The 12,685-nt window shown below is 36.9% G+C and overlaps 1 protein-coding gene across 1 annotated transcript in view; it reads left to right on the top strand.

Moving 5' to 3' along the window:
• IL1RAPL2 (interleukin 1 receptor accessory protein like 2) overlaps positions 1-12,685 on the top strand; it is a 551,542-nt gene that overhangs the window by 523,330 nt on the left and 15,527 nt on the right. The window contains exon 7 of the mRNA XM_049644145.1: positions 8,604-8,747. Coding sequence (XP_049500102.1) covers positions 8,604-8,747 — 144 coding nt within the window. The remainder of the gene's footprint in view (positions 1-8,603; positions 8,748-12,685) is intronic.

Genomic DNA, 12,685 nt, shown 5'->3' on the forward strand with positions numbered 1-12,685 from the left:
CAAGAAAATGTCATTATTCTGAGAATAATGCTCTTATCTCTCTAGTACCATTTCTTATTCAGTTGGACTTGAATAAGGGCGTTGTTTTTTGTTTGTTTGTTTGTTTGTTTGCTTGTTTAGTATAAAGGAGTGTAATATGGAAAGTAAAATCAGGAAACCCTGGTTGAGTAGATCCTTGTTCAGCCATTGATTCAGTAGGACTAACTTGTCTGATTAAATATCCTGAACCTCAGTTTTCTCATCTGTAAAACAGGGATAATAATATCTACATTGTAGAGGCACTTTGAGACTCAAATGATAATTATGTAGTGTAAAATATACCACACTCAGTGTTTGTTATTATACAGAACTTGAATTATTTCTCCTGTGCACTAGGCAACCACATAAGTCCACCTACATAAAGGGCAGACATTGATCATGTCCAGATACCTTATGGCAAAGATCACTTTGTTCCTGCTCATTCCAGTCTTATTTTAGGCTCAGAGATCATCCAACCCAGGGTTTTCAGCACCTCTGTATCTTCAGAAAATTGGGCAATGTCTGGCCACTAATTAATACTTAGAACCTGTCTCATTAATGAATGAATAAGGTTATCTATTATTATTGAAGATCATGTATAGCAAGTATTGTGCTAAGTACTGGGAAATAGAATGATGAATAAAATAGACATCCCCAAGCCTGGAAGGGTACAAAGAAAGGTAAATATTAAACATTAAACAAAAAATTTGGGGCACCTGGGTGGCTCAGTTGGTTGAGAGTCCGACTTCAGCTCAGGTCATGATCTCTGGGTTCATGAGTTTGAGCCCCACATTGGGCTGTGTGCTGACAGTTTGGAGCCTGGAAACTGCTTTGAGTTCTGTGTCTCTCTCTCAAAAATGAATAAACATTTTAAAAATTAAAAAACAAACAAACAAACAAAAAATTGCACAAGTGTTACTGCTATGAGGAAAAACAATGGTGGTAGCAGGGTTCCTATCAGTCAGCAGGGATAGAAATAGCCTTATCTGAGTTTAAAAATAAATTTATTTCTATTTAATAAGTAAAACAACCACTAGCACCCCTTAAAATTTCTAATAATCTGACAGTAGAAACCAAGGCACACTGTAAAATTGCTACCTCCCATGGCTTCCTCAAGGAAACATGTCTAAAGCATGAATAACTAAGAATATTAATTCTCATCTTTCTCATCTCCATATATTAGAGTTCCCCAGAGTTCAGGTCACCTCTTCTCATTCACTTCCTAGATGATTTCATTCCATCTCTATCTCATGGTTTTGCTTATTGCATATATGCTGACAACTCCTAAATTTATATATCTAGCCTGGTCATCTTTCCTAAACTCCAGAATTGTATACCTAACTGCCTATTCAACAGCTACTCAAAAACTCCACTAGTGGATGTATCTAGTAGGCATATCAAGCTTCATTTGTCCCTAACAAGAATTTTGCTTTCTCCATCCTATAAACCTGATCCTCCAGTTGCCTTCTCCATCTCCATCACCATTCTTCCAGTTGCTCAGGCCAAAATCCTAGGAGTCAACCTTGACTTTTTCTTTTCTCTACTCACATGCTATATCTAGTCCACCACCAAATCCCATGGCTCTACTTTCAAAACATGTCCAGACTCTGATGTCTTTCCCCACATTCACTGTTAATGACCCTGGTCTGAACCACCAGCATCAATTGCCTGGCTCACTGCAATGGCCTCCTAACTGGCCTCCCTGCTTCTTTCTTGTCCCTTGCAGTCTGTGCTCATCACAGCAGCCAGACAGAATGATCCTTTTCATATATAACTTAGAGCATATTATTCCTCTAATCAGAACCCTCCAATTATAGAACCCTTTCCATTACACTTAAAATGAAATCCCAAATCTACACTATGGCCTACAATGCATGACAATCTATTGTGATTTCTGATCCAGTTTTCTACCACAATCTGCCTATTTGCCTCAAACATCACACACACTAGCTTCTTTTCTATTTCTTGTGCTCACCAAGCATAGTCCTATCTGATAGTCTTTGCATTTACTAATTCCTGGGTCTGGAACACTCTTCCCCGAGCTGTTCCTATGATTCACTCACTTTTTTCATACAGGGCTCTGCTTAAATATTACCTGCTCAATAGCCTTCCCTGGACACACTCTATAAAACAGTACTACCCATCACTTTCTTTCTTTTTTTTGGGGGGGGGTTAGAATATTAAACATTTTAATACGGTTTAAATCAGTGTGCCAGGTCCATTTCATCTCCTTCACTGCCAAATCTGAGGGCAGGCACTGTTTCAGTTTCTCTGCCTTCCCTTTGTCTGTGATGACCAAGGTATAAAGGTATCTGAAGTTTTTTGTTTAAACATTTTAAGCCTTACTGAAGTAAAGTTGAGAAACAAAATTATAAGAGATTTAAAGTATACAACAGGATGATTTGATATACATATACATTGTGAAAGGATTCTCTCTGTTGAGTTAATTAATTAACATATGTATCACCTTACATATTTACCTTCCTTTTTTTTCTTTTGGTGAGAACCTGTAAGTTCCTCTTAGAAAGTTTCAATTATACAATACAATGTTATCAACTACATTAGATACTCAGACCTTATTCATTTTACAACTGAAAGTTTGTACCCTTTTATCAACTTTTCCCTATTTCCTCCTCTAGCCCCGGCCCCTGACAACCATTTTTGTACTCTCTTCTACTATGACTTCAGGTTTTGTTTTGTTTTGTTCTGTTTTGTTTTGTTTTAGATTCAATATGTAAGTGATACCATGCAGTATAGTATTTACCTTTCTCTCTCTGGCTTACTTCACTTAGTATAATGAACCTCCAGGTTCATCCATGTTGTACTAAATGGTAGGATTTTCCTCCTTTTTTAAGGTGAAAGAATATTCCATCATATATATTTATGCCATATTTTCTTGATCTAATCATTCATTGAACTATCCATCACTTTTTTTTCTCTTTCTTGGCTCTATTTATGTTTATTGTACTTATTGCTATTTGATATCTTATTACATATTTGTTTTCTTCTTATCTTCCCCCCTCACCACTGAAATGTAAACTCCACAACAACAGGAACTTTTTCTGCCTTATGTACTGCTGTATCCCTAGTGCATAGAACATAGTAAGTGCTCAAAAATATTTGCTGAGTGAAAATGCTCCTCCTAGAGGGCCAGAGCAATAGGGTGGGGATAGATAACAGGGATTGGTAAAGAGAGGATTTATCTGTGATTTTCTCTTGACTAGTGTCTGCCCTGGGCTATCTAAATGCATGTCTCTTTAAAAAAAAAAATTTTAACGTTTTATTTATTTTTGAGACCGAGAGACACAGAGCATGAACGGGGGAGGGGCAGAGAGAGAGGGAGACACAGAATCGGAAGCAGGCTCCAGGCTCTGAGCCATCAGCCCAGAGCCCGATGCGGGGCTCGAACTCACGGACCGTGAGATCGTGACCTGAGCTGAAGTCGAACGCTTAACCGACTGAGCCACCCAGGCACCCCGCATGTCTCTTTTTTTTTTTTTTTTAATTTTTCAACGTTTTTTTATTTTTATTTTTGGGACAGAGAGAGACAGAGCATGAACGGGGGAGGGGCAGAGAGAGAGGGAGACACAGAATCGGAAACAGGCTCCAGGCTCCGAGCCATCAGCCCAAAGCCTGACGCGGGGCTCGAACTCACGGACCGCGAGATCCTGACCTGGCTGAAGTCGGACGCTTAACCGACTGCGCCACCCAGGCGCCCCCGCATGTCTCTTTTAAAAGACATTTACTTTCCAGATTGGAGGTTAAAAACTTTAAGACCTCAGGGGCCAGGCAGATAGTAAACTTTTTTTTTTTTAAGAGGTTGGATCTTAGAGAAAAAAAAAAAAAAACACAGGATAGAGAAAACATGCCTCACTTTAAAGGGGCAGTCACTATTCTTTTCTAGTAGATTATGCCATGTTTGCTGAAATGTAAACTCAAGGATAAGAGAATTTCTGAGTTTTCAAGTGAAGCTGAGTGACTAGGTATGAAATCTTTTGAGTTTTAAATATTGGTGTCCGTTGTTTGGAAACATGTGGAACAACAAAACCTTTTGAGGAGTCATGTTATACCAGTGTGCACTCCCTGTTTTAGGTAGCGGCTAAATTTTTTCACTGTGCTTTGCAAAAAGATGCAGTTCATCTTCTTTTATTCTATTTTCCTTAGGAGCTCTCAACAATATGGTAGAGCTCCAGAAAAGAGGGAGAAGCCCTATGGCCCTGCTCCAACCTTTTTTATCAGACTGAGCTCTGGCTTGTCTTGCAAAACTCAAGATGTTTCCTTTGGAGTTAAACATTTCAGGTTTTATCACAGCATAGCCTGGCCTCAGTGGCTGCAGTGTTTTCACCCAGAATATGAATATGATGTTTGTTAATGGAACAACAACTTACTGATGAGCTATGAGTCAAATATTGAAAAAGCCCTAAGTGATAATAATGAAGAAGCATTTGATGAATCCTTACTGTGAAAAGGCCTTTCGTAAAATGAAAACTTGTGTCTAATATATCCAATTAACAGGGTCAGGCTTTCTCAGAGCAAGACATTCTTACCTATGCGTCTTTTACCTGCACCTACCACTTTCTCACTCTCTGATGAACTACTATCAACAATTATAAGTAAGATATCAGTAAGTAGTCTAGTGTGTGTGTGTGTGTGTGTTTGTGTGTGTGTGTGTGTACCATGACTGAATTTATGCTAAGGAAATTCTGGTAATTGTTTCTTCTCTGCACATACTGCCTTTCCTACAAACCGGGACATATCACTGAATCCCTCTCTTCTCATTCCCGGTGCTACTGCCCCACCCTGAACCCCCAACCTGTAAAGAAACCCTCAGGTGGGATCTCCTAACCTGCTTCCCAACTTATGAGCTAGCTCAAAACATTTCCAGTCTTCCTTCTCTACTCCCTTGACTTCAGCTGCTATTTGTCTCACTCTATGATGCTGATCTTCAGGTTCAAAGTGAAGAAACCGTTGGGTTCAAACTAAGAAGGTTAAAAAGAACTTGTACTTTGAGTGCCTACAAAAAGCTATAATCCCATAAATATTTGCTGTTACGGCTATCACTGTATTTGTGATGTGTATATAAGTCACAGTCCAAATAAAATGGCTTTCACCTTCTCAGGAAATGTCTCTAGAAGCACAGATCCTGCTGAGATGGAAAATGGCAGTTGAAAACAGAAGACAAAAGAAAAACCAAGCATCATCTTGGTGATGGCCATTCTGCCCTCTGATTATAGGATTCATGTTTCCTTTTTAATGGCTCTGCCTGGGTTGAATGAAAGAATACTGGTTGAGTCTCAGAGAGGTGCACAGTTTTAAACATAAACAGCCATCATTAGGTAATATCTTTCAAAGACATTTTTATAAAATGGACCCCCAAACCACAAAAGTACTTTTCACACCATGGTTTTCTTCCATAAATGTACTGCTGAAAAATGTGCCTACTACTTGAGAGCACAAATTGTTCCTACTGCTGAAGTTTCCATCTACCTAATAACAAGTCCACTTTGTATATAACATAGAAATTGCTGAAAAAATTCCCATTTGGTGACTTTTAAAACAGTTGAAATCTATTCTGACCAGACACACACACACACACACACACACACACACAGAAGCAGAGAAGAGACAGAGAGATATGGAAAGAGAAAGAGTCCAAAACATTTACAACATAAAATGAACATTTTACAGCAGGAAAAAAATGTTGCATCAAGTCAATCAATGTCCTAAGATGAAAGAAAAGTCAGTTTCCTGAGTAACAAAAAAATCATATTGATCTGTCCATTTAACACTGGTTGTTAAGAATGCACAACTTATGTAAGATGGTGGGAAAATCAGCAAAGATTTTGATATTTGTAGCCCCACACAGGTCTCATAAGCAAGCCTGCCTTACCAACCTTATAGAGGCAGGCAATGGCTCCTGGGGAGCTACATATAGAGGGCAGGAGGCAGAGCTAATGTGTGGTAGGATTTTTTTACCTGAAATTTTGGGGCTTAATTTTCAAAATGACTACGTCTTGCAGCAGGCAGGACAGAGATAGATTCCAATTCCCTATCCGTACTCATTATGGTTCCCCTCATAATAATCCTTATTAACATACTTTGTCTCTCACAGCAGCCCCACTCCCTTCCCTTTTCCATCATTACTTCATCTCCTTACTGAAAGAGTGACATTTATTTATGCTTCTTATATTTTCACTCAGTGACTTTCCTGGTGGGCCATACTGTCTCTGTCTTCCACTATCTCTTCTTTCCCTCCACTTCCTTTCCAAGACCAAATTCCCTCTCCCCCCATGAAACCTAAAACTTTTCTTCATATTCTGGACTCTAGGGAGCCCCTCTTTCCTCTCTGATACAGCTATAGGATTCTTCAGTACCCTTCAGTGAAGTGCCAGAGATACACTCAGTCCTTTCATGATGCCTGGTGAATTGTATTTCAGGTTATTTCCTTGGAATTAAAAGGGCATAAGAAACCAAAATTCACTGCAAGTCACATGTTCTCATGAAACACTACTAACAACTCTATAGAGCAAAAGGGAAAAGGCTCTCCTTTGTCAATTTCCAGGCTGAAGCTTATAAAACTGTGATGGAATAAAAAGTCTTGAATTTGAAATTAGGATATCTGGGCTCAAGTCTGATCTTGGCCAATTCTTAGGTGTATGACCTTGAGTATGTGAATTAAAGTACCAAGTCTCATATTCTTCATCTATAAATTTTTCCTAAAGGATTCTTGCCCCAAAAAGTTAACTTAGAGAATAGATTAATTGACTGGTTAAAAATTTTATTTATAATATATATTACTTGTAGTCTCTGTTTTATATATATATATATATATACACACACACACACACACACATATATATATGTATATGTAGTATTTATTATATACATATATACACATATATACATATGTATACATACATATATACATATATATGTATGTGTAGTAGCTATTATATATATATATATGTTTATTTTTTCCTTAATCTTAATCTTCATATTGAGCCTGATTAATTTCTTTTTTTTCTCTTTTTTAATGTTTATTTATTTTTGAGAGAGAGACAGAACGCAAGTGGGGCAGGGGTAGAGAGAGAGGGAGACACAGAATCCAAAGCAGGCTCCGGGCTCTGAGCTGTCAGCACAGAGCCCGATGCAGGTCTCGAACTCATGAACCATGAGATCATGACCTGAGCCGAGGTTGGACGCTTAACCGACTAAGCCACCCAGGCACCCCCTGACTAATTTATTTTAAGCAATAAGCCTATATAGAAACAAAAGACATCCCCAGGGAAAGGCTGACAACCTGGTTGTCAAGGGATCTCCAGGAGTGGCTGTCTGTCATGGTCAGAAGTTTGATTTTGACAGTGTTCCAGAATTAACCCATCCAGGGATGCTGATTGCTGTCAACCAAACTCATAAACAATTTGTGTGCAAACTAGAATGTCACTGTCTTTTCCAGTATCTAGTAACATAGTAAGCAGAATTGGTAATAAAAAAAAAAGTCACTTGGTAATTACAGATTTAGATCAGGGGGAGGTTAGCTAATCTTTTAGGCAAGTTTATCTATATTATGTTAAGACCAATGAATGTCCCTTTTCCATAGGGGAAAATATGTCTCTGGTCTGGTGTCTTTCAGATTCAGCATTTCTCCTGTAGGCATTGATGAATCAACATTCTAAATTCTCCTCTGACTTCCCATATCTCTAAATTTCATGGTACTATCCCCTCTTTTTATGATACACCTTACATTTGTTAATATCACTAACTAAGCTACAGGTAAGTCACTATTTCCTGAGTCTGGGATATATGATGTCTCCTCCCATTATGTGTTGATTTAATTGTTCTAACTATTAGAGTTCTAAAAGTCCCCCACTCAAGCAGTCGAGGGCTACTATCAGGTAGCCTACTGTTGGCTGAGTAGTCCAAGTTATTAGCCTGGATTTCTCATTCTCTTTTAGCCCCACTGGGCATATTATATCATATACATATTATGGTCATTAATTCAAAGAAGTAGTGGAAATGGATAAACTGATTTCCCCAGGTTATCTTCTATTGGATTATGTTCTTAGGGTTAAATGAAACAATTAAATCTTGCCAGATCATTCAATTTTATTTGATTTTGAGAATAATTTTATGACGATGTTCTCATGTAGAAGAATATAGGGCCTGTGGCTTGGGAAGTACTAGATGGTAATCTTTCTAAATCAATAAGGTAATTTAACAGAAACAACAAAAAATTGGCCCTAGACCTAGAAAAAGGAAGTTCTAACAGTTCCGTGAAATACACTTAAAACAGAAATATATATGTGAGATCTAGATGTGTTCAAAAAAAATTGGGAGCGACTATTCCTTTTCAGATAGACTCGTCACTTTCAACACTAAAATTACTCAGATCTTTAGAAAAGAGTTAATTTTATGAAATTTGACTTACACATATCTGTCAAGAACAAAGCTACATACTGTATTAAGCAAGAATCTTTTGGAAAAAAAAAACAGAATGGGCTGTACATCTTACAGACTAGAAATATGGAAAGACCCCAAATGTTGCTGATTTAATTACCATTTCCTGTTTACTCTGTTGGTTCCAGATTTAATCTACAAAATTGAACTTGCAGGAGGCCTGGGAGCAATCTTCCTTCTCCTTGTACTGCTTGTGATCATCTACAAATGTTACAATATTGAATTAATGCTCTTCTACCGACAGCATTTTGGAGGTGATGAAACTACCAATGGTAAGCTCTCTCCTATTGTTCAAACTCTAAAAGGCATGGATTTGTGATTATGTAAGAGAATATCACTATTCTTAGGAGATATGTGATGAAATATTTAGAGTTACAGGGCTATGACTAAGGCAAGTTACCCCTCAAATAGGTTAGAAAAAAAATATGTATTTATCAAGAAAGAGAGCAAAGGGGAGAAAATATTAACAAATGGTGAATCTGGGTAAAGAATATATTGATGTTCTTTGAAACTATTTTATTTTTGTAATTTTTCTATATATTTGACATTATTTACAAATTAACAGTTTAACAAGGAGACATTAGTTGATCAGGAGCTAAAACAATTGCTGTCAAAACCCTTCCACTTACTAAGAAATAAATTAAGAATAAATTCCATTATTTTCCTCCATAAAATTCAAATGCAGGTACAGATCATTTTTAGCCATTCCTGGCATTGAAAAAACAAATCATTTAGGAAACAGATTAAAATCTATGGATGTTATCTTTTTAAAACTCACAGTGCATCTGGACCTACATATTTTTGATGATTATAGAACCATTCTCACAGACGACCTCAATGGATAGAAGTTCAGAATGTAGCTTATAATTTTATGTTTGCTATCTATGTCCTTTGGAAATCTTATGAATTAAATAGCAATAAAGCATTGTATTGAGCTTTGAAAATGATTTAATTTTTCAAGAGAATAAATTAACATATTTCAAGTCAATACCAATAAGAAATGATGACATGTCACTCCTTATGCATAAAGCCCTCACCCATGAAATACTGTAAGTCTTGGAAATATGTGTGTGGAATCCTTAGGTAAGCCAAGATTAAAAAGAAGTCCATTTGTAAGTCATTAAAAAGGAAGGTTAAATTTTAGTTTTCATTATGTTGAAATAATGAAGGTTAGAAGTTTTATTTTGCTAAGATCATGCTCTTAGCTCAGAGGAGAAGGGCTCATAATTTTGTTTATCTTTATAGTGATAAAAGAAGGGCAGAGTGGTAACTGTAAAAAGTAATTTTTTTTGAGGAATCTTTGATTTTGGTCCTATGGTTTCTATTATGTAAATAATATGAGTGGCTTTTAATTGACTATGTTTTCATAGTAAATTAGAGAAGTGCTGTTTGATGCGTACATATGCATGCTTTTTATCAAAGGAGTGTGTTTACCTATCATAGCAGCCCATTTAGAAGTATTACAGACCCTTATTCAGACATAGTTTCAAAGTGAGAGATTAGGGCCTGTTGCAACCATAATTATATGCTCCAACAATATAAATGAAAATGTGGTCAATTATACTAAGTTTCTATATACAACAATTAGTATAGAAAAATATTACTTCTTACCTGACCACATAAAATAACTAGATGAATTGTGCTACTAAGGAAAAAGTCACTGGTTCCCAGGTGCCAACAAGGAGCTATAGTATCCAACTGGGAATGTAAAAGATGCATTGTCTATATGAAAGAACATGAAAGGGAGGCTCCTGTGATTAATTTGTTTTGAGTCATGATTATAAGCAATTTGTCAATACTCTGTAAGTGATGATACAATTTATTAAGTTAATCTGCAGTAATTAATTATTTTCATCACCCATACTCAATAATCCAGATTAACTGATCAGGCGTAGTACGTATTTGTAAGATTAAATTGATACTAGCATCATAGGACATTTTCAGGGATAAAATATTCCATTTTGTGTCTATATCTCCAATGTGGCCCATGTGGTCAAAGATAACAAATAATCTAGAGCATTTCTGTTAGAGAATTGTGTATTCATTCCAAATCAATTGTTTTTGGGGGAAAAATGGAATGTGGGGGGGAAGGGATTTCAAGAGTTTTCATTAGGAAGGGCAACACAAATATTTTATAGTCCTACATGGAAACTTAGACCTGAAATACACAACCTGTACTAGCTGAATGGAATACTAAAAAGTCAACAGGTATGTGGTAAGGATGAATAAATGAATATTAAAGCTCTTTTAGAAATACTCGGTTTCATGATGCCAAATATCAGCTAGATAACCTCTGAATTTTTCATTTCTTTATTTAATATTCTGACATCTTATGGACACAACTTAGTTTTACCCATATACTTTTTTTCATGTTTTCTCTTTGATTCATATCTATAGTAGCATTTTCTGAAAGTTCTTTAAAACTGCCTTATTTTTATAAAATAAAATCAATCCAACAAACTTTTACTTCTTAGCCATTTTTTATAAAATTCATTTCATTTTAATCCACCAAACAATGACTGCTTCACTTATTTGACCTTTGAGTTGTTCAGTCATTAAATAATTTAGTAAGTATCTACTACGTGGCAGGCATTATTTATGATATATTTACTTATATTCTTCATCTGGATCAATACACATAGTATAGTAGGCACTAGGGATATAATAATCAACAAAGTTACACAGTCTTTGCACTTTAGAAGCTAAAGATTTAGCACTGTGTTTAGCATAGCCCCAGAAGAACTGGATTGTAAACAGGAATGGCCTCCTGGTGGTGAACAGGATTAAAATTTAAAAACAGGGAAGGACAGGTATGACAACAGGAAAATTCTTCGACAGTTTGGTTCCCTTTCTCATAACTTCTCTCTTCATTAGAAACAACATACCTATGGTGATCACTGTGCAAGCCCTCTTTCTTATATTGCTCTGCCATCTGCATTGTTCTCTATTTCCTGGTTCCTTAGATGAGCTTAGTCAACATGATTTAACATAAGGAAGGTTCATTAGCCTTGCCTAGCAAAGTGGTGTTGTGGAATTGCCATTCAGTTTTAAAACAATTTTCAGGCCTTCCTGTTAACCTTATTTGCATCATGTTGTTGATTTTGCTCTTCCATCTTGCTCTCTCTGTGATCAACAGCTGTGGCTATTCATGAGGTTTTCTTGGCTGTCTACATAATACTGAAGTGCATTTTTTGTAAACTGTGGCATCTGCATCACTGCTTGCTCACTAGCTGGCATTCTAGAGCTTCTGGGACATCTGACATGGTGGCTTTGACAGCACTCTTCCTGTTCTGTCCAGCCACCATAAGCTCTTTATCTTTAGCTCATCTTAAAGGGACATGACTAGAATCAGAAACAACTTTCCAAAGAATGATATGCTTCTAGAATGTTAGGTAAAATTTATTATCCAGACATTGTAGGTGTTAACACACATCAAAGACATCCATGTTTTTTGTCATAACTTGATTTGGGATATGCAAATATAGTAATATTTTTCTAGAAGAAAGTCTGTAGCATCACTAATATTAGGGTATAGGTGAAGCGAGTAAGGATGAGAAATATGTGAGTTTAGGCATGGCTGGAGGGCAAATAGTCTTAATCAGGATAAGCAATGAAGGCATGAGTCTAATGGCCTGGTCAGATGGATCAAAGACTCAGGTAGTCATTGCAGATGTCTAGCTCATAGTATATGCTCAACAAATCATTGTTGAATGAATCGATAAGTAGTTGAATTTAGGGAGGTTTGTGAAGTAGAAAAGTTATCGAAGTCAGAGGAAACCAGGATGTAGTCTGACATTATGGAGTTTGAGGAAGCAGCACCATCCATTAAGAACAATGAAATACATTCTGTTCATAGGAATGGATCTGTTTGTCCTTTGGCCTATTTTATTCTTCCAGCTGTGTATCATCAGCAGCTCTAAGTCCCAGGTGAGTAATTATAGCTGGAGAAAGTCAAGGGCTTGCAGGTGCATCCTGAGCTTGATTGGAACAGGGGCAGAGGTGCTGAGATTACCAGGAGGTTCTTACATTAGCATTGCTTATGAACATTCTCACTTCCAAGTGGTGTTTTATGCATAAGAGTGGAATGTGTCCCATTTGTAAGCCAAATGATCTCAACTATCCAGTGCAGTCCTTCATGTGCATCTGCTTCTCGGCAATCAAGTAACCCAACCAAGGTTTATGGAAGCCTTTTCCAGCCAGAGGACATGCT

Source organism: Panthera uncia, chromosome X (assembly GCF_023721935.1).
Source record: "Panthera uncia isolate 11264 chromosome X, Puncia_PCG_1.0, whole genome shotgun sequence".
In the NCBI taxonomy this organism is placed as follows: domain Eukaryota; kingdom Metazoa; phylum Chordata; class Mammalia; order Carnivora; family Felidae; genus Panthera; species Panthera uncia.